Below are 20,208 nucleotides of genomic sequence, written 5' to 3'. Positions count from 1 at the left end.
GCGGACCGGAGGCGGCAACGCGATAATCCGCCATGAGAGCCACTGCTGAGCGCCACATCCCTAGGCGTGAGGCGCAAGCCTTGCCTGCAGTAGCAAATGAGGGTGGGCCCTGGCTCTTCCATCCATGGAGCCAGTGGACGTCATCCGATAGGTTCAGGCCTGAGATTATTATCTGGACTTCCAACAATGTTTCCCATACAATTAAGAGAGTAGACTTTGAAAAAGTTGCGGGCGACATTCGCTACCTCAGTCTGTCCGCAAACGGCCCGTTATTCATATTGCTGTAGACTTTCTCGCTCAAATCGGTCAAGCGTCGCCGGACCAAACTCGGTCCCGCACCGTTCCTCCCACTATCCCAAACTATCACGATCGTTCTCCCCTCCTTCCTCTCTCGCAGACAAATTCCAACATATCGGTCCCGCAATCATGAACTGGCTCAAGTCTACGTATGCTCTTGTCTCTTTTCTTCATTTCTGTTTCTGACACACAGGTTGCTGACGAGCTATGGAATCAGTTTGGCAAGCGTTGCGGGCACGCAGGAGCCCATCTATGGCCCCGAGGCCATTCAATCCGTCGCTAAGCAGGCGGAGAGCACCCCTTACACGGAGCTCAAGAAGGAGGACCTCAAATGGCGCGCTCCTCAGTACACGTCCGTGGAGACCCAGACCTTCTACGTGATGGCCGACAATGGCGGTTTGGCCATCATCCAGGTCATTTACAGCAACGTTGCGTAAGGAACCATTGGCCATGTTGTTTTGTGGTCTCAAGGTCAGGATGACTGACTTTGAGAACACAGAGGCCTGCACACTACCTGCTCGTTCAACACCAAGATCTTTTCCGTTAGTGGCGATGCCCCGCATATCTGGCACACAGATACACTCTACAACCAGCTCTTCGACCCCGACATGTATTCCTTTGGGGCCGACAACCTCGCTCTGACCTTGAATGAGGAAGGCACCGCGTACACCATCAAGTCGGCGGTCAATGAGGACAGTCTGGTGAACCTGACATTTGTACGAGAAGCGCCTGGGCTCGTCATCGGCAAGGATGGGACGTCTTATTTTGGGACTGACCCTGAGAATCCTTGGGGCTCTATGCGACATGCCTTCTGGCCGCGTTGCTCCGTAGAGGGCACTATCATCACCAAGGAAAAGACCTACGACTTCAAAGGCCGAGGTTTTTTCGTCCATGCCCTGCAAGGCATGAAGCCCCACCATGCCGGTATGTTGTCATCGTCCAAAGCGATGATGAAACAATGCTAACACGGCCTATAGCGGCACGGTGGAACTTTGTCAACTTCCAAACGCCCACCTATTCGGCATTTATGATGGAATTTACTACCCCTCCTTCCTATGGCTCGACCGTTGTCAACGTGGGAGGCATCGCGAAGGACGGAGAGATCATCTATGCCGGCGCAACGAACTCAGCCGCCCATCTAGAATCTGTTCAAGATTCGGAGAATGACTGGCCGGAGCCCAAGTCTGCCAGGTTCGTCTGGGATGGAAAGACGAGAGACGATCAGGACTTCCATGCTGAACTCGAGGGGTCGCTGGGCAAGAGGCTTGATCGGGTAGACGTCATGGCAGAGGTGCCAGGATTCGTCAAAGCCATTGTTGGGAGTGTGGCAGGGACCAGGCCTTACATCTATCAGGTGCGTATCTCATGATTCAACGAGCCGTATAGTTCACTTCTGACATAATTTCAGTATTCACCTCAAGATAAACTCACTCTTAAGGTGAAAGTTGGCGACACCGAAGACGCCGAGGAAGGCACCCTGTTTTCCGAGGCCACCTTCATATCATGAAAGATGGTTTTCTAAAGTACATATATACATACTAGGAAGATGTGGATTCCAGGGGCCATGTTGATTGGCGTTGCGGGTCTTTTTTAAATTCTGATGATGATGCTTTGCTCGATCAATCCTGAAAAAAAAAAAAGGGATTTTACCCCCAGAGATCGCCTTCTATTTGAGTCTTGGCTAGATATAACTACCAATTATTTAATGTCAGATTTCACACCCCCGTGAATTTTATCTCAGAGCTTGATGACATTTGAGAGTTTTCACCTTTGAGCGTTTTTCACTCTCGGCCTTGGCAAGTTGTCATGTCGGGCAGGCTCCCACATTCACTTGGGAGTAGTGTCATGAAATGCTTTCTCAGAACTAGTCTGACTGAGAGTCTTCATTTCATCTCAAGTTGCAACTTGAGTTTCGGCCGTTCACGGTGTGTGTCTGTCAGTCGAGTCTATCAGTCGAATCTATCAATTTAGTCTGCCAATCCAGTCAATCAGTCCAGTCCTCAGTTGGCAAATTTTCTGTTGGAACCCTCGAAAATTACCATGCGGCTAAGCGATTCTCGTCGAGCTTATGTCGGCCAGCGTCGCCATAGGTGAGCAATTCTATATCTCGTATCTACATACCTGCTGTCTTCCTCGCATACTGAGGGCAAATCTCTCGTGAATTGAATGCGATGGCGCGAGGCGTCCTTTTCAGGCTGCTGATCTGTTTCTACCTATTAAGAAAGTTGCTACGCGACTCAGTACAAGGCATCAGTGAGTATCTGAACATTCTACCTCATTAGAGTGCTGTATAGGGCTGACAGGTCAATCTTTTCAAAGCGAAGCCCGCGATCCGGTATGTATCTGTAAACAACAGGAGCACCCCCAGCCACGTGGAGTCGTGATCCAGCAATTTCGCTCTGTATCCGAGTCTAATTCTGGTTCGTTTTTGATGCATTACAGCCGACTGGCGAGACGTGGAGGAGTTGTGAGGATGAAAACAGAGATTTATGATGAAGTTCGCGGCATCATACGCCAGCGACTCAACCAGGTGGGCACTTGTTTCCTACTGATTTGTCCTTACTCTTCTTAAGGATTATCTGACGGAAAGATCGCCTACCGCTTACTAGATAATCGAACAACTCGTCGTTGTCCTCGATTCCGCGACGACCAATGGTCTTTCACGAAAAGTAAGCAAAAGTCCTGTTCACTGCCCTTCCTGAGAGTCAAGCAAACTGCTTAAGCAGCCTCTATACTGGGGCGATATCTCCCTCCCTTTACATTTCCTTGCCAATTTCACGTCGAAAGAGTTTGACTTTGCTGACTTGATAACTCTTCAAAGACAATCACGACTCGAGATGTAAGTATTATCCAACATTCACCGATTTCGGTCGTTCGTCCTGCTTCCCTTGAGAATGAACCAGCATTGGTTGACGCGAATGATTGTCTACAATTCTTCAGGTCGTCTTTGTCTTGAACAGGGTAAATGTTGATATTTCTTTTTTTTTTCTCCTTTTCTTTCCTTTCCTTCCTTTCCTTTCTTTGTTGCTCCCTCCTATCAGTCCACATCTATCCGTCTATCCATAGTCTACAAAAGAAGAATAAACACTGACAGTCATTGTTATGATGCAATAGCTCGGTACACCAGTCTATGGCTTCGAGTCTGTCTGACAGCAGTCTCACTCGGAAAATCCGCTTCTCTCGTCTTGTTGATCCTACCAATTTCTCGAGCCTGAAGGCTTTTTGTTTTGTCTCGACACTATTGCAGAGAGGGATAATTGTTCCGTTCTGAGATGACCTACGACGAATGTTTGGCAATGTGATACGATCGACGATGATAAATAAGATGAACGAAGAGTTTGGTTTGGTGTTGGTTTGGCGTTCATATTCTTGAGAAGAAGATGTGAATAACTTCGGAATTCATTCACAATGGGATTTTAGATCGCAATGCCTCACAGAATAAAGATAATGTGACGCGATGTGTTGTGATCAACCAATTAATTAATCCAGTTAATCCAAATTAAGCACGAAACCGATCGATATATACGTACCGTCGTAAATCACCCTGTCAGGATGTCAGGTCAGGCATGTTGTACTGTAGATTCCTAAACTTGAGAGAGTACTGTACTGTACATGTAGTCAGGTTAATACCTGACTGAAGAATAGAGAGTCTGAATAGGTTTTCCTATATAAAAAACACAATAAACGTTGAGGCTTAAACGACGATATTATATATGTGTATATATATGGGCGTTTTATTTTTTTTTTTTTGTTTTTATTGGATTTCACTCCCTCTGTCTATTTCTCAAGCCAAGTTAAAAGAATGCGCGTGCACGAATTGGTAGGAGATCTCTTGTACAGTAGAAACACACACACATATATACAGGAAGAGAGGGAACTGAATACAGATAGGTAAGTATCCATCAAATCAATCGAATCTACAGTACATAGCGAGTGATTGTCCAGTCCAGTCAGCTAGCCACAGTACACTACATACTAGATACTAGCTACTACCTAGGTAGCAGGATCGGTACCTAGTGTAACCCATCTAGATCTAAGTTTAGTTCAGTTGACTGAACGGACGAGAGGGTGGTAGATAGATAGAAGATATATAGATAGATGGCCAAATACACGTAGACAGAAGAGAAGACGTCGTCACCATCATAAATCATTAGAAAGTGCGATCCCACTCAGCCAGTCTTTCTCTCCCCCTCAATCACATCCCTCAGCAACGACCGGGCCCATTCTTCGCGCTTCTCGAACCCCTTGTTAAAGATCCGCGGGAGCAGTCTCGTCGCATGGGCGTTATGCTCGTCCGCAAAGATCGGTCCGTCCAGCCGTCGCACACGGCAGATGGAGATGGCGGACTCGAGGAGCGTTCGACCGATCCCTCGACGTCGATAGGAGGGTTTGACGGTCCAGGCGCGAATCACGCCGGTTAGGCGCCCCGAAGAAGAGCTGTTGCTGTGGCGGCGGCGAAGGGCTCGGATTCCGTTAGCTGAGGGCGCGCCGGATGTGAGAGCGTTGGTTCGCGCGGTCCTCAGGACCAGAACTCCGACGATCTCGTTCCCGTATTTGGTCAATAGGATTTCGTCTTCAGCGGGTAGATGATGATGATGGTGATGATGTTTGGCTCCGCCAGCGGATCCAGTTCCTCCGTCCCCGCGATTATTGCGCAGCCATAATCCTTCCTTGAGCCAGGCAAAGGTCCCTACCGTCTCCGCCAGCTGGAGATAGCCGTAGGTTGCGCGGTGGATCGCGAATGACGCGCCTGCTAGACATACAGCTCCGATTGCTATTACGATCGGCACAGTTCCAGGATGGTAGTACGCATAGCGTACCGGGATGGTCAAGATAAAGAGAGCGAGAGTCAGCACAGCTGGATGGAGGACAATGCATCGAACAGCGAACGCGCGTTGTTCCGCCACGCTGTCGGCGATCAGGCGAAGTGCTTCACGTCGATCATCGTCCGTGGTTGCGTGATACGTCCAGGTGGGGGGCTGAGAAGACGAAATACGCGTGGGAGAGTAAGAAAGTTCAGCATCTTCGAGATCATTTGGGAGAGGTGCAAGTGAAGGAAGGTCGCCGGTTGTACCAGGAGGATGCAGCGGTGCTACAGGATAGAGGCAGTCGGGGGTGGTGGCCAAGGAGGCAGGATTGCTGGAGAGATTCACATCCTCGAAAGGGATTTGGAGGTTTGCGCGGAGCGAAGAGAGGAAAGCTATATTCTTGTGAGCCAGATGAGTTAAAGATAGGTATACGGTTGAACGGTGGATAGTTAACTAAGAAGCTTCGGGAAGTCGTTTCAAAAAAAAAAAAAGAGCAAGGAAAAGAAAAAGAAAAGACAGGCATCTCGAAGTTATCCAATTGCAACCGACATAAATCTAATATATCCATCTTGCTGCGACAGTGAGCTCACATACTTACAACAAATAAAGTAGCAATGTAGTAGTAAACACAAACAGTCAATGAGTTATGCTTCAACCCCAAGCCCATTGAAAATTGAAACAGACAAAATCGACAGACCAAAGAAGAAAACAAGAACAAAAACAAAAACCAAAAACTGTTCCATGGGACGTACTCTGTACGTACCTAATGGGATAGTAAAACCTGGAATTCGCACGTCCAGAGCTTTTAGACTGCCGGGGATGGTTGCGGAGGTGGAGCGCATGCTCTGGACCCGCGGGCGGCCCATTTGCACCCCTCCGTACGCTGGCTGCCAAACCGACATCACCAAGCAACACAGCCCGATCAGATTTCGCACAGCTGACGCAGCGCCAAGAGAAGCAGCGTCAGCAAGCAAGCGTCAGAAGCTTGTTAGTTCAACAGGCTAGTCCAGAACGGCAACAATTCGCAATGACAGGCACGAGAAGACCTGGGACGGACAAGAATCGGATGGGAGAGAGAGATTTTTTTTTTACTTGGGGATTAAGAAAAGTAAGAAGAGAGAAAAAGAAGGGAAGGGGAAAAAAAAATCAACTCGAACGATGGCGGTCTCATGGTGATACGGCAGCTTGAAGTAGATCACCGCCATGGCGAGATATCCCCGTCCACGGATTGGTGGGCGCGATGCCAAGAGTATTGTTCTTATCGCGGACCACGTCGCGTGCTTGTGCAGATACAGAGTACTTGCGCACTGATGAGCGTTGGCTTGAGGATTGACAGACCCCCAGCCCACTTGGGACATAGACCAGATGAAGACGGGACGAAAAGATGCGCTGAGAACATCCATATATTGGTTCTATTATTACTATGTCGAAAAGCCGCCACATACGGCCACACCATTCTAGTAGGTACAGTAATACAAAAATACAAAGCGAAACACAGCCAACAAACTCAGAGGGGAATATGGAAACAGGAGGAACGATGTACATATAGACAATCAAGATAAGAAAACGAGAGGGGGAAAAACAAGGATGTCGAACGACAAGACAGGAAAGGAGGATAACAGTGGAAGTGGGAGGGCAGCTCAGACGACACGACGATGCCAAGACGCGGCGGCTGTCCGTTCCAATCGAACCAGTCAAGTAAAAGTTAGCCGTGTTTGGCTCCCTCCGCCCAAAGTTAACCACAGGTCCGCGCACAGTCCAGACAAAATGAACCCTCCAAATATACAAAACAGACACCTGGCCTGGTCCATGACTTGCAGAACAAAAGAGATGGGAATGAAAAGCGAGATCAACCCATTCATCACGCTTCCACCATCAGTTGTTCGCCCTCGTCCAGCAGGGTCGTCACCCGAGCCAGATCCGAGATCATGTCCTTGCCATGTCCCACCAGCAGCAGCTTCTCCGCGTTGGCTGGCAGGCCAAGATACGTGGGCGGCTCTCGCTCTGGAAGACGATTCACCCATTCAGTAAAGTCCCGGAGGCTGGTCCCGCCTGGAAGCGCCAAGCACTCGTCGTTTTCAACGCCAGAAACCAACTTGTAATCATTCTCAAAAGCAGCCGGAGTTAGGAAACTGTTGACGAGATTCTCCAGTATCTGGAAGTCGCCGCTATCGTCGATCTTGCCACCATAAGTCTCCGTGATCAGGGTACGGATCATATCCCAAGGAAGCTTCTGGGGCGCTACATTAGAGCGGCCCTGGGCAACCGAATCAATCCAGGAATCAATGATGAATGCAGAGCATTCGTACTAGATCAGACAATCATTAGCACGACCCGTAAAACAAGAAGAGAGGAGAAATACTTACGTCACTGTCATTGAATTCCCAGAAACCCTTCCAACCCAGATTTGGAGCGTAGCGGAGTCTCTCCTGAACGACCGCATGCAAGAAGGAGAGAAGAACGTACACGCGGGTCTTTTCGATAGGAGGCTTGGTAGCGCGTAGTGAAAGCGAGGACAGCGAATCCTTCATGTTGGCCCGTATTCCCGCAGGCTGCTCAAACATGAGCACACGAGATGCGCGGAGCAGGTTGACTGGGATCTTGGGGCTGGTCTCCATGGAGAGGAAGAGCCGGAAGTCCTTGTGAGGCTTCAGGGAATCAAGGCGCTTTTCCAGGCTCTGGAGCCAGGATGGGGCAAGATGGACGTTCTTGACCAGCACCCAGGTTCCCGCAGCAGCAGCATTAGCAATCGCCTTGTCTGCGCTCTCGAGCCCTTCGTTCGAACCCATGGCAATGTTGGCACAGGTGGCGTGTACACGTTCCACCAGCCCGTCAACCTTGTAGCTGGCGTCAAAGCCGGGGCTTGAGCTCAGAGCGATCGGTGTTGTGGCTGTGACTTGTTCAACCACATCTTTCAGATCGCTGCTGCCTTCAAAGAACTCATGACCAAAGACTGCAGCAATGAAGCGCTCCGCTGCAGGAACAAACCGATCCATTCTGCAGAGCTTGACAAGTAGAAGGGAACGGAGTTGTTGATTCAACGGCTCCGTGTTCTCTTCCCAGACCGGAGGCACGAAATTCTCTGCCAGTTCCTCGGTGAGGAATGTATCCCACGCGTCGTTGGAGACGTTGGCAACATGTGACTTAAAGAGTGACATGTTTGAGAGTTTGTTCATCACCTGGTCCCGTAGTTCCACGCTGGTAGACAGATCGACACCTTCCACACTCTCATCGAGAATAATATCGAAAATACTTTTATCCATTGGGTATGGAGCAGCTTGGGCGAGCAACATGGCCAATGTGATGCGATCCTTTTGCAGCAGTCCCAGAGAAGTGCGCTGGTACGTGGTGATGAAGAGATCACGAAGGATGATTTGAACTCGCTTGGCATAGTCCTTCTCCTGAGCAAGATTCTTGTTATCATGGAGCACCGAGTTGAAGATGTCGATGAAGTACTGCAGAGAGAATTGATAGAAATGGTTGATGTGATGCAGCTGCTCCAGCACTGCAAACACCGCGCTGCACGACCGAGCGATGATGTTGTACTGGAGCGTGATATTCTCCACCTCCGTCATCACACCTTCGGTCTCCGCCATCTTCTTGGTAATCTCGGCAGCCTCTTTCTTGAGCGTCTCTAGCGTCTCGATAACGTTATCGTCGTCAAGAATGTTGCCGCGAGACTCATTCAATGCCTGCAGAAGACGTTTCTCTAGCTGACGGAGATGAATCTTGAACTCTCCTTGCAACTTGATCAGGTTCGTCCTCCGCTCATCCACATCCGGACGCTCCACTTTCAGCACCTCATTAAGGGACTGGGTTTGAAGGCTGCTCTGCGTTACGGTGAAGTTGACGAAGGTCGTTCTGCTGCAGATATCCGGCGGGAACGAAGCGGAAGGATCTCTTGTGGACAGGAAAAGCCTGAAGGACGGGGAGAAGTCGATTTCCTGTTTGCCGAGCTGGATCAGGACACGGCCTCCGGTCTTCTGATATTCCTTGTTGAGAACGTGGTTGAGGATGGGGTCCAGGTGTTCGGCGTCCTGAATGAGAATGGGATTTCCGAACCGCAGCGCACTTTCGAGCTGTTTGACGAAGGAGTCATCCAAGAAACTAGTGACTGTGAGCTTCCGTTCTTTGCTCTCCTTCTGGAGGAACTCGGTGATCCGTCCAGAGGGGTCGATGATGAGGGGATAGCGGTTGAAGCGTTTCAGGATAATCGCATTCTCCGTGCAAAGGTCGTCGACTGGGAGTGAATGTTCTTGCCACGCCAAACGCTCGTCTGCGTTCGACAGGTATTCGGTGATAGGATTGTGAGGCTTGAAAGCGATGCCAGACTGCGCCAGGTGGTGAACCCAGTCTTCAACCATTGCCTTGCGGAACTGTTGGTCATACAGACCACCGTACGCGAGGAACGCGGCAGCGATGAGGACATCTCCAACAAGAGTGTTGATTTGCGTTTCGAAAGACTTGCTTGCCTCTTCCCAGCGTGCCCGTTCCGAAGCCAAGCTATCAAGCAGCCGGACGCTCCTATCAACTTTGAACTGAACCCTAGCCATCTCGGCCTTGATCGCTTGGGTTTCGCTGATAAGGGCGGCGTATTCAGTCTTATAAGTGGCGATACTGCTCTCCAGACTCTTAATAGTATTCTCGATAGCTTGTGCTTCGGCCTTGGTTTGGAGTGCCTGCTCTTCAAGCTGCGCAACTTCTTCACGCAGGGGTCCGACACGATCCAGGATCTCCGAGTAATTTACTTGCGCTTCCACCCACTGTACCAGGGGACCGCACGCCTTGCTTGCATGATTGACCCTTTCATAAGTGAAGTCCTCCTTGGACAAGTATTCGTTCTTCATCTTGACTCGATGGCTACGAGTCATTTGTTTTTCGTTGTCATAATTCACAATGCTGGCGATGAAGTCATCCCGCCGGATAATTCCTTGGATCGTCTTCCAGCTGTCAACCTTGTGACCCAGCAAGGTGCATACAGCTTCCAATGTGAGCCGGACACTTGCGGGAGGATTGCCCATGGAACGGACTTCAGTCAGGTGTTGACGCTTGATGTTGCTAACACTCTTCTGAGCTTCCAAGACAGCGGGTTCTGCTCTGGCAAGGTCATTCAACACGACTTCCTTCCGCTTAGCCACCTCTTGTTCTTGCTTTTCCAAAGCGGCCTGGATCTCAAGAGAGGCTGCCTTGCGTTGTTCCGCCTCTCGCTGATCCGCAACCATGCGCTGCAGTTTCTCATTGGCTTCGGCATCTTTCTTCTCCAGCTGCTCCTTCTTCTGAGCAAGACTTGCACGAAGATCGCGGACTTTATCAACCGTGTCTCTCAGTTTTTCAAGACCCACGTTCAAGTGGCGCTGTTGTTCTTCGAGGTCTTCTCGCTTTTCGTTGAAAAGCTTGACATACTGAGCGACAAAGTCGAGATAGTGACGAGGGGTGAGATAGGTAGTTCTGCCTTGCTGTTTCTGGAGACGTTGGTTGAATTTCTGCAATGAGTAATGGATGTACACCATCGCGTTCACCACCGTCTCACGATGAGAAGCAGGAAGGTTCAGGTCGCGGTACGCTACTGGAATGCTGTCAGGGGCTGTGAAGCCTGGCTTGTCGAGATCCACCGATTGCGTAAGCTCAGTTCCAACCTGGAACAGTGCTTGATCAGACCAATCACCAAACCAATTCAGGACGCATCGATTGAAGAGCGCAGGACTGGTTGCGGCCTTTGACGATAATCCATCCTCGGGAGGATTCATGGTGAATACGACGTGGAGATTCTTGACGATCTGTTGTGTAAACCATTTGTATAGCTCTTCCTGGGAGTCAAGAAGCAGACCCTGCCGCTGTGCGCCCTCCTTGCAAGCGGTCATGAGGGAGGCAAACTCATCGCCTTCAAACAGACCTGGCACCTCAGCGTTGGCAAGCAGCGTGTTCATCCGCTCCAGGAAACCGGAGTCGAGAACGTTGGATTCGTCCATGATGAAGCAGATCTTTTCACCCTTACATCCTGCTCGCCGAAGAACATTTCTCAGGTCTTCATCAAAGTCTTCAGAGGAGTATTTGCCATGCACCTTGATTTGGAAAACCTTTAGACCATTCATCCATGCCACAAACCGTGCAAGCGTAGTCTTGCCACTTCCACTAACACCAATAAGAATGAGATGACCTTGAGGCTGTCTAAAGACCCGGTCGATGCGCAGGGCGTGTTCCAGGACATCATTGAAGAGAACCAGGGGAACATCCACTTCCTCTTCGCAAAATGTCTTCAAACGAGCCTTGACGAATTCACGTAGTTGCTCTTGTTCAACGGGCACATAATTCTTGGACAGCCAGTTGGAGAAAAGGATAGGTCCCTTGAGTGCCTGTTCCTCATCGATGGTAGGGAAATGCTCCAAGGCGATACGCCGCACCGCATCAGCTGTCCACTTGCGCTCTTCTTCAGCGACGAGACGATCTTGGAACAGGCGTAGAGCCTCGTGAGCCCAGATCCGAACGAGCCCTTCAACGGACAGATTTTCCAAAGGTTTAATAGCCTCGTACACTCCGCGAACCCATCTAGTAAGCTCACGAGGTGAGTAGACATAGTGTGGCTGAATCTTTGGTGTGAATCTAGCTTGAGACTCCAAGTAGAACTGGACCATTGCCTTTGTAAGAGCGTCGGAATATCCTCGCAGCGTGGGAATGATCTTGAGGATAGCAGAATTAAATGTACCGTAGATTTGCATTAGGGAGAATTCTCCGGGATAGTCGACCATCATTAAGGGCGCATGACGCAAGAATCGCTCTGCCAAGGGCGTACGTCCTGCATCAGTTGGAGGATTACATGCACCAACGAATTGGATGCGGTCGAGAGTCACCCACGTTTTGTCGGACGTTCTCCAGAATCCATTCTGCTCCACGAGCTGCCTCAAGAAAGATATCGCACGTTGTGTGCCATATCGATCGGGGGCAGGCAGGTTGATTTCGTCGCAGAAGATGACTAACCAACGACCAATCTGATTCGGAGACATAACCACGCCGTTGAGTGTCTTCCTGTATTCGCAATATTGCTCGAAGGTCTTGATCAGAAGATCAGGAGTGGTGGCGCTGGAGAAATTCAAGCCCACGACCTCCATATTGGGTAGTTTCCTGAGAGCAGAGAAAAGAGTCATAGTCTTGCCAGATCCGGGAGGACCGCAAAGCAATAAAGGCTTGTGTTCGGCAAGCCATGAATAAAGGATATCTTCATGGCGTACGGTATCCAACGTTGGGATAATGACATCGGTTTGGGTAATGGAGTGTGTGTTGATCTCGACAGAGGGCACCTGCGAGTGCCAAGGGATCCAATCAGCCTTAGGTAGCGAGACATCAAAGTCAATTAGCGAAGCGGAATCGCCAAGCGGCGGGGTATCAATTGTGGAGAACGCTGTCAAGTATTCTCCAAAAGCCTTGCGATCGTTCAAAGGACAGTCACCTGTCAATGACCATACAAGCGCGAGAAGAAGTTTCTTGGAAATGTAGGATTCGATCTGTTCCGGTTCGAGCGGGAAGTCAACGTGCTGGATGTTGTATTCGAGAATATTTCGACATGCCTTGTTCAGCAGGCTGAACAAAGTATTCAGAGCGCGAATATCGGTAAACTCCATGATATGGTTGTATTTCTTCGCTTCTTCGAGCGCCTTCAAAATGAGATCATCGCCCTGCAGCAACTGTCGAAGGAAGTCGGACAACATCTCCTGAACGGCCTGGGTCTTGGCAGATGCTTGCCCAGATGGCACACTATCATCATCCAAGTCCTCAAAGGTCTTGCTCTTGAGTGACTCGACGTAGTTGGTGACCATCATTGACGGAGTTACGGTATCATCACTGAACCAGACCATACCGCAACGACTCACAGTGGCCAGTGTTGCATACTTAAGTGTCTCCACTTCGAACATGATGCGGACATTGGGCGGCAAGTTCAGACGCTCACCATTGGGCAGTGTCAGTAATTTGTTGTCGTCCAGAACGCTGTTGAGATTTTCCACCCATTCCGGGTCAACATCTCCATCGAACACAATCCAGTGACGTTTCGAATCCTCTCCTCGCAAATTATCGACGATCTTCCTCAGAATGCCGGTGAATAGACCATCAGTCCATTCTCTAGTGGTGCTGTCGAGGTTGCCGTAGAGTGCTTCCTTAGACATGACCTTGGAGTCAATAACGTGGCAGACACCTTCAACACCTTCAACTCGTTGTAGAGCTTGAAGGAGGACCTTCCAGGCCGCTGATTTGCCAGAGCCAGACCGGCCAACCATCATGACACCATGATGAATGCTTTGGATCTGGTACAGCTGAAGAGTCTTGGTGATCCACGTGTCACTAGCAACGTAGTGATTTTCCTTCGCAATATCGCGAATCGCTTCGGTGAGTTTCTCGAAATTAGCAGGGACATACTCCACTCCTGGGAAATCCTGCGCCTGGATTTCCAGCATGGTGTCCACGTCTTCGCGGATCAGCTTGGGAGCGATGGTTTCGCGAATGCTCTGAACAATGATCTGGGGCTCAATAACCTCATCAGGACCCAGATCGCCATTGGAGTTAGCAAGGCGCACACGCTTAAGGCCTCCTGAGCTGACAAGGACACTTTTCAAAGCACGGAGACCGAAATCGTAATGCGCCTGTTTCGTTAATCTTGTTGAGCAGTGTTCGAAGAAAGGAACTGTCTGTTTTGACAGGGCCTTCGCTTGCTTGAAACCTTGCGAGAAAAGCATCACCTCGGCGATAAGTTCCTTATCAGGCTTCGACATGGCAACGCTTCTGAACAGCTTCTTCAAGTTATCCGGCAGATTTGATCGTCCTGCATAGCCAGGGTTCATGGTGATGAAAATACCAGTGTTCGGGTTGACTCGCAGGCGCCTGCCTACCAATTCAATTTGTGCTTTTTCGTCATCACCACCTTTTCGCAGTCCGATCTGGATGTTCTGGATTTGCTGTGATACAGCTGAGAGAATTCTCTCTTCCAAACGGTTGAACTCGTCAAAGCAACCCCAGGCACCAACCTGGCAGATGCCAAGGAAGATCCTACCCATAGCTTGGAAATCAAACGTGTCATCACAGCAAAAGACGAGGGTGAAGCGGCCAAGTTGTAGACCCAGTGCTTTAACTGATTCAGTCTTTCCTGTACCAGCTGGTCCATAAGGAGAACCTCCCAGTCTCTGGCAAAGAGCTTGGGTCAGAGTGAGGAAACAGCGGTCTGTCAAAGGAGTGCGGACGAGGCGTTCAGGAACACCCAAATACTCAAAGCCATAATCCAACTTCGCATTTGCCATGTGAATGTAAAGCCGCTGTAGGAAATCGCCTTCGGGCTTGTAAACATAGCGCATTTGAAGCAACCAGAGGTAATGGTTCGGGGATGATGCATTGAATTTCATCAATTTCGCAATGACATCGCGCTGATGCACAAACTCAGTTATCATGTGCTCACATTTCTTCCTTGTGATGGCGTCAAGCTCCCCTAGAACAGTAGCAGCGAGTAATTCAAGGATTCGAACTTCGGCATCGTATAATGCGGAGAGGTCCTTGCCACCATTCTCTAGAGATTTCTGGACAGCACTTGTCCAGACCACCTGGCTGGCAAGAACGACAATCTGAGCAGGATAATTTGCAAGATAGTCATTAAATGCGGTCTGGTCGACCTCGGTAGTGTTGTATATAGTCTCGAACTGTTCCACGGCCTCTGCGAGAAGCTCTGCCAATGTCAACTTCATGTTGTTGTCCAAAGCCGAAAGCCAATCGTTGATCCTTGGCATTTTGGCAAGGCTGACTTCTCGTTTCAATCGAACCTCTTCCCCTTCCTTTGACGTGAAACCAACGATATTGTTATCGTCATCCATCAAAAGTCCAGAGAGACCAGCAAACATCTTCTTAAAATGCTTAGCTACCCGCATCGTATCGTTACTATTGCCAATAATCTCGAGAAGGTCTTCGTCACCGACGAAGTAGAAACGAGGGAACGAGACACGTTCGCGCTCGAGATACTCGCCCAGTGCTTTCTGAATTTTGTTGAGAAGTTCTGCCAGTCTCTCCAAGGATTTCTGAACACCGTTGATAGCAAGCACGTCCAGCACGAAAGGAGATTTGTAGACTTTCTTCATCACGGCGAAGAATTCCGAATTGATGTTCTGAAACCGTGCTGACTCTAAGGGAAGGAGGTGTTTGATATCAGCGTTACCGGTGAACACGCCTTCAAGGTATACCCATTGACGTTGAACATCGATCCAGACATCGAAAAGAACATGAACTCTGTTGAGCTTATCTTCCCAAGTCGACGCTTCCTCCTCAAATTCTTTGTAATACGGCGAATGCCTCATTGCCTGCAGGGAATTCAGGTTCTCGCTGCACTTCGCGAACAGATCGTCGAAACCGCGAATAAGACGGCACTTGTTCTGGTAGTTGACGAGGTCTAACTGATAATTTTGCCAGGTCTCCCGGACCATCTTCAAGAACTCTTCCAGTGCCATCTCGCCTTGAGCTTGTGCAATAATATCACGGATGACAGCCTCGCTTGTTGCAGGCTGCAGGTCCCAAACGTCTCCAAGAGTGAGAGAGACTTGGGAGAATCTCTTGCCAGGCCTGAGGGCTTTGAAGATCTTCTGCCAGTGTCTCTCTTTTATTGCCTCAGACTTCAAATCAGAGAGCAAAGGATTGACCTTCAGGAGCTGGCGCAAGACATTCTGGATATGCTCAAATGCAGCATATTGGCGCATCCGACTGGGCATTTCCTTTGTCATCTTGATCAGACCGTCTAGGGACTGCCGGAGTTTCCTCGGTTGTACACTGGTCCATAGCATGTCACGAAGCTCGTTCAGACTCTTCCAGATCGTTGAAAGAGCAGACCATACGGACATAAAGTCTTGAACCTCCTCCAAGATTGTTGGTAGCGAAGACTCGGCACTGGCCGGAAGATCCAATGCCTCCTTTGCTTTTGAAACCATCTCGAATTCCGACTGAAGCGCTTCAAGGCGGGACTGGAAGGAACTCAATGTGCGAGACGCTTCTTCAGGAGGAATGGTACCGGACACAGGCTTTTCATCATTCCACTGTGCAATGATCTCCGTAATCTTGTCTCCAATGACTTTGTCCTCTGCAGCAATCTTCGCGCGAAGAGCCTCTGTCTGATCCTGAACAATTTTACTCTTTCTTGCGAGAAGCTCATTCAGAGCAGCCCACTCCCCATCCACGTTCTCAACATGAAGCCAATCGCTGGGGAACTGGTAACGCTGACGAGCGAGTGTTGTTTGTCCTTGCCGGAAGAGATCGACTTGAGGTTCCCAGACCTTTGCCTTGCGCTTGCACTGCTGGACAATTGTTATGAAAGAGACAGCATGTGCGGTTGAAGAAGCTTCCAGCGTTTGACCCTCTAGATCTCTGCGGGCTGCGGAAATTTCCGCGTGAACTTCTCTCATGCGAGTGCCAAGTTTTGCACCGAATTTCAGAAGGATCTCGTGCTGCCACTGATCATATTTCGCATTGACCCTTGTTTGAACCTGCTCGTAGTCGATCGTAATGTTGCCAAAGGATCGACTGACCTCGGACGTATCGAAAGTCGCGCGGCTCTTACGGATTTCCTGAAGGAGCTGCAGCCATTGAGACAGGTCATCACCCAGAACGTCATACACTTGTTCGGCCTGCAGATCCCAAAGAGACTGGAACTGGAGCCACTTATCAACGTAACTTGAAATTTCCTGGAGTCTGGCTTCTATGGCGTCGTACACCTCGGCCAATTCGGTGGTGCAGTGCTGAGGAAGATTGACGAAGGAGGTTTCGGACAAGCGAGCCTTCTCCACATCGATTGATATTTGGTAACGGGATGACTTGATCTTCTCAAGATTACAGATTACGCCAAGCCACTGACCAAGATGGGAAAACCAGCTGGCCCTTGCAAACTGCAATGGCGGATCGAGATGTAAAACTTGATTTCGCATGGATACCTCGTGAACAAGTCTGGGAAACTCGATACGGTAGATATCGCTTTCTGTGTCGCCCGCCGAAGAAGGCTTTTCTTGGACCCCTTGAAGCGACATCCGCTTCGAGTATTGTTCGTCCTTTGATTCCTGAAATGCAGCAATCCAGACACGTATCGCCCGATGGAGACGCTCACGGAGGATAGATTCAATCTTGAGGTTCAAGTTCGAAACCCAATAACCGAGGTTGACGTAACTTTCCAGGTTCAATTTATCGACTGCCATCTGAATAGAATCAAGCCGTTGCCGGAAAACTGCGGCATCATAAGGACATGTTTTGAGCTCCAGAATCGCTTTCTGGATGCTCTCATTAATGGAAGCCAAGGTGGCCGTTTTTGACTGGAGCACCGAAGCGGACACGGCAAATTCACGGACGAATTGGACGTGTTTGCTCTCACCCCTTCCCGGCATCGAAGAGTCAATGGAGCCATTGGCCAACGTGGACTGTTTCACATGTAGTTCATACGAATGCACAAAAGACTCCCACCTCAGAGGGATGCCTTTGACGATCATTGCCTGAGCATCGTTCTGATAACCACTCAGGAGTATGGCAACGTCGGTCATCGAGGCTATTGTGCGAGTCGTCTGCAGCAGCGTACGGACGCTTTCCATTAAGCTGATGGCATAAGGGTAAACGCGCTTAGCCTCCTTCGATACACTGCTGACAGCATGAGGGACCTGGAAATTCAGCCAGATGAGATTTCTCACTTCCTTGAAGAGCGCAATGACCTGCGCATCAAAGTTGACAGTCAGCTCCAAGGAATTTCCTGCAGCTCGGTTGCGAACAATGTTGAAGAGTCGGCCTGAAATTGTGATATGGCGCCGCTGAACATCCTGAAGCCAAGACTCAAAGACAGGTCTTGTGTCGAGCTTCTTGCGGAACATATTGCTCTCAGCCTGGAGTTTCTGGCCCTCAGAATGCAAATGCCAGTCTTCTCCCAGGACGTCTTCGACCTTTTTCATGTATACATTCAACTGACGCTCAATTTGACGAGCCCAAACGATGGCTCCAGAGACCGGAGGGAGATCCCGCAACTGAGCCATCGCGTGAGCCTCCGAGTGGCCATATTGCTGTTTGAATCGTTCGTGCAGCGCAGAGATATCTTGTTTGACGTTTTCGATGAGGGTTGTCTGGTATTCACTGATAGCTCCTCGAATTTTCGGTCGAACAAGGAGAGCGTTGAATTTGGAAAAGACGCGGAACATCTCATTCGCATTCTTAGCTGTCGCAAGACGATCTCTAAGGCGAGCGATAATGGAGTTTTCAACACGCGAAGTACGCTCGTTGTAGGAAATCTCCGCCTGAATCCAGAGTTGGGTGCCTTCGGGGGACACATCGAGCACGTCAACGTCTTTGAGGGCGGCATACGCTTGGGTAACCTCCTCAACAGCGTCAACATCGCCAATCTCCTCCACTATGACAGCCCCATCAGTGCCGGTGCCGGCAGAAGCGACGCCGGATGCAGACGACTTTGGACCTAATACGTTGACAATTGTTCTCTGCAGTTGCTCGTGATTCACTCGGAACGTGTTGATGTACTTCAAGCGTTCTTGGGTCTTGAGATGCCTGGGGTTGATCTTAATTGGGATGAATTTTTCGTTGCGTCGTCTCGATGCCTCGCGACTGACATTGGTGAATTCTTTCACGTTTTCATCCCAAGTTCGCCAGATCGCACTACAAGTCTTCATCAGTGAGCGGAATTCCCGATAGTCGAGGTGCATTATCGTCCGGCCGTGGAGCAAAGCGTGAATCTGAGCGTCCAAATCGCCGGAGATAGCTTCCACAAGGGCTAGCGCTCTCTTAATGGGATAAGGAGATATCTTTAGCTTCCTGTTGAGGTGATTGAATATCATGCCTAGAGACTCTTGGACTTTCTGCAACGTTGTTGCGGATAGGAGTTCGTCCAAAGGAAAGTCTCGCATAAGCTGGTTGTACTTCTGAACCGTGTCCATGGCCTCCCTGAGCCCTGTGTCGGCGACGAAACTCAAGGTCGCCTGATATCGCTTGGCGTGCCGAAGGATCTCCATGGTAAGCTGGACTCCATCTCCACGTAGCTGTTTCTCGATACCTTCCAGCGCCGTCTCCATAGACAGCCAGAAATTAATCTCTTGCGCTGCGGAGCCGCTGTCGGCATCCCGAGACATCTTCGTAATTGTTTGAATAGACTTGATCCAGCCGTTGACAGTGTTTTGAATGCTGTTCAGGACAGTACTGCTTTCCAGAGCAGCTGGTGGAATTAGCTCCACAGAGGGCTTGACCCCTCGAGCCTCGGCTTCATCCAATGCGGCCTGAACTATCTCATGGAGGGGGAGGTTGAGAGTTGGAATCTCGACGTTTTGCTGCAGATGCAAAAAGCTGAGCTCCAACTCTGCAATCCGCTTCTTCGTGCCCGGAACACCCGTCTTCGCCTCTGTATCCGTTCTCTGCTTGATCCCATTGGCTGCCTCCTGGCCGCGCGTATAGGCTTCGAAATATGGGCTGAGAGCGTTGTGCACCAGCGAGTGCAAAATCTCGAAAGGAGATACGGAGGTACCCTGTTGGGTCTGTGCATTACTGAGGGTGTATAGACCCGGAAAGTTTGTTATCTGAACCTGGGACGATATGGGGAGGTTCGGATCAATCGGGGCAGGACGTTTGATAAAGGCTACCGAGGCAACCGTCGTGGAAGAAAAAGAGATTTCTGAAGAGAGAGTATAGGTATACCGAGCTGACGATGCTGGGAACAGTCAGAAGAAATTTTGTCATGTCAAACATCCCAACACGGAGCAAGTACTTACAATCTCCATCTTCGGTCCCATTTGGCTCCTCCGCGCTGACTAGGTCCTTCTGCACATACAGAGCCATTTGGGAATCGGAGGCGAATCGCGTACATCTCTGTACAGTTTCGGAATATTTCGCCTTTGATAGCAGACTCCCCGTGCTCTCCAGATCCTTCTTCGAAGCTCCCAGTGTCACCTGCAGAACTTCTGTGAGGTACTGGACCACGGCATTTGGATCCGCCACGGGCACCTGGGTAGGCGCCGCCAGGCCGTTGGACACCCCTGGAGAGGCGACCTCCATGACTCGGATTTTATGAGGAATAACGCATCGAATTCATGGAGGATTTATGACAGCAAGTCCAAGCTTC

General features: G+C 49.9%; 2 protein-coding genes across 2 annotated transcripts; one reads left to right on the top strand and one right to left on the bottom strand.

Annotated features, from left to right (window-relative positions):
* Nucleotides 1-426: 426 nt before the first annotated feature.
* VTN77DRAFT_2336 (uncharacterized protein) lies at nt 427-1,804 on the top strand (the record flags this gene model as incomplete). Its single annotated transcript, XM_069418164.1, has 5 exons — nt 427-446; nt 515-730; nt 797-1,221; nt 1,275-1,651; nt 1,706-1,804. The coding sequence occupies 5 exons, from the start codon at nt 427-429 to the stop codon at nt 1,802-1,804; spliced, it is 1,137 nt and encodes a 378-aa protein (XP_069279234.1).
* A 5,162-nt stretch (nt 1,805-6,966) lies between these two features.
* Nucleotides 6,967-20,141, bottom strand: VTN77DRAFT_2335 (uncharacterized protein; the record flags this gene model as incomplete). Its single annotated transcript, XM_069418163.1, has 3 exons — nt 6,967-7,413; nt 7,472-19,797; nt 19,859-20,141. 3 exons carry the CDS (start codon nt 20,139-20,141, stop codon nt 6,967-6,969), a joined length of 13,056 nt encoding a protein of 4,351 aa, XP_069279233.1.
* Between the last annotated feature and the right edge of the window lie 67 nt (nt 20,142-20,208).

The sequence above is a fragment of the Rasamsonia byssochlamydoides genome (genome assembly GCF_041956645.1).
Source record: "Rasamsonia byssochlamydoides strain NRRL 3658 unplaced genomic scaffold VTN77scaffold_18, whole genome shotgun sequence".
In the NCBI taxonomy this organism is placed as follows: Eukaryota; Fungi; Ascomycota; class Eurotiomycetes; order Eurotiales; family Trichocomaceae; genus Rasamsonia; species Rasamsonia byssochlamydoides.
This window is presented reverse-complemented; position numbering and strand designations above follow the sequence as displayed.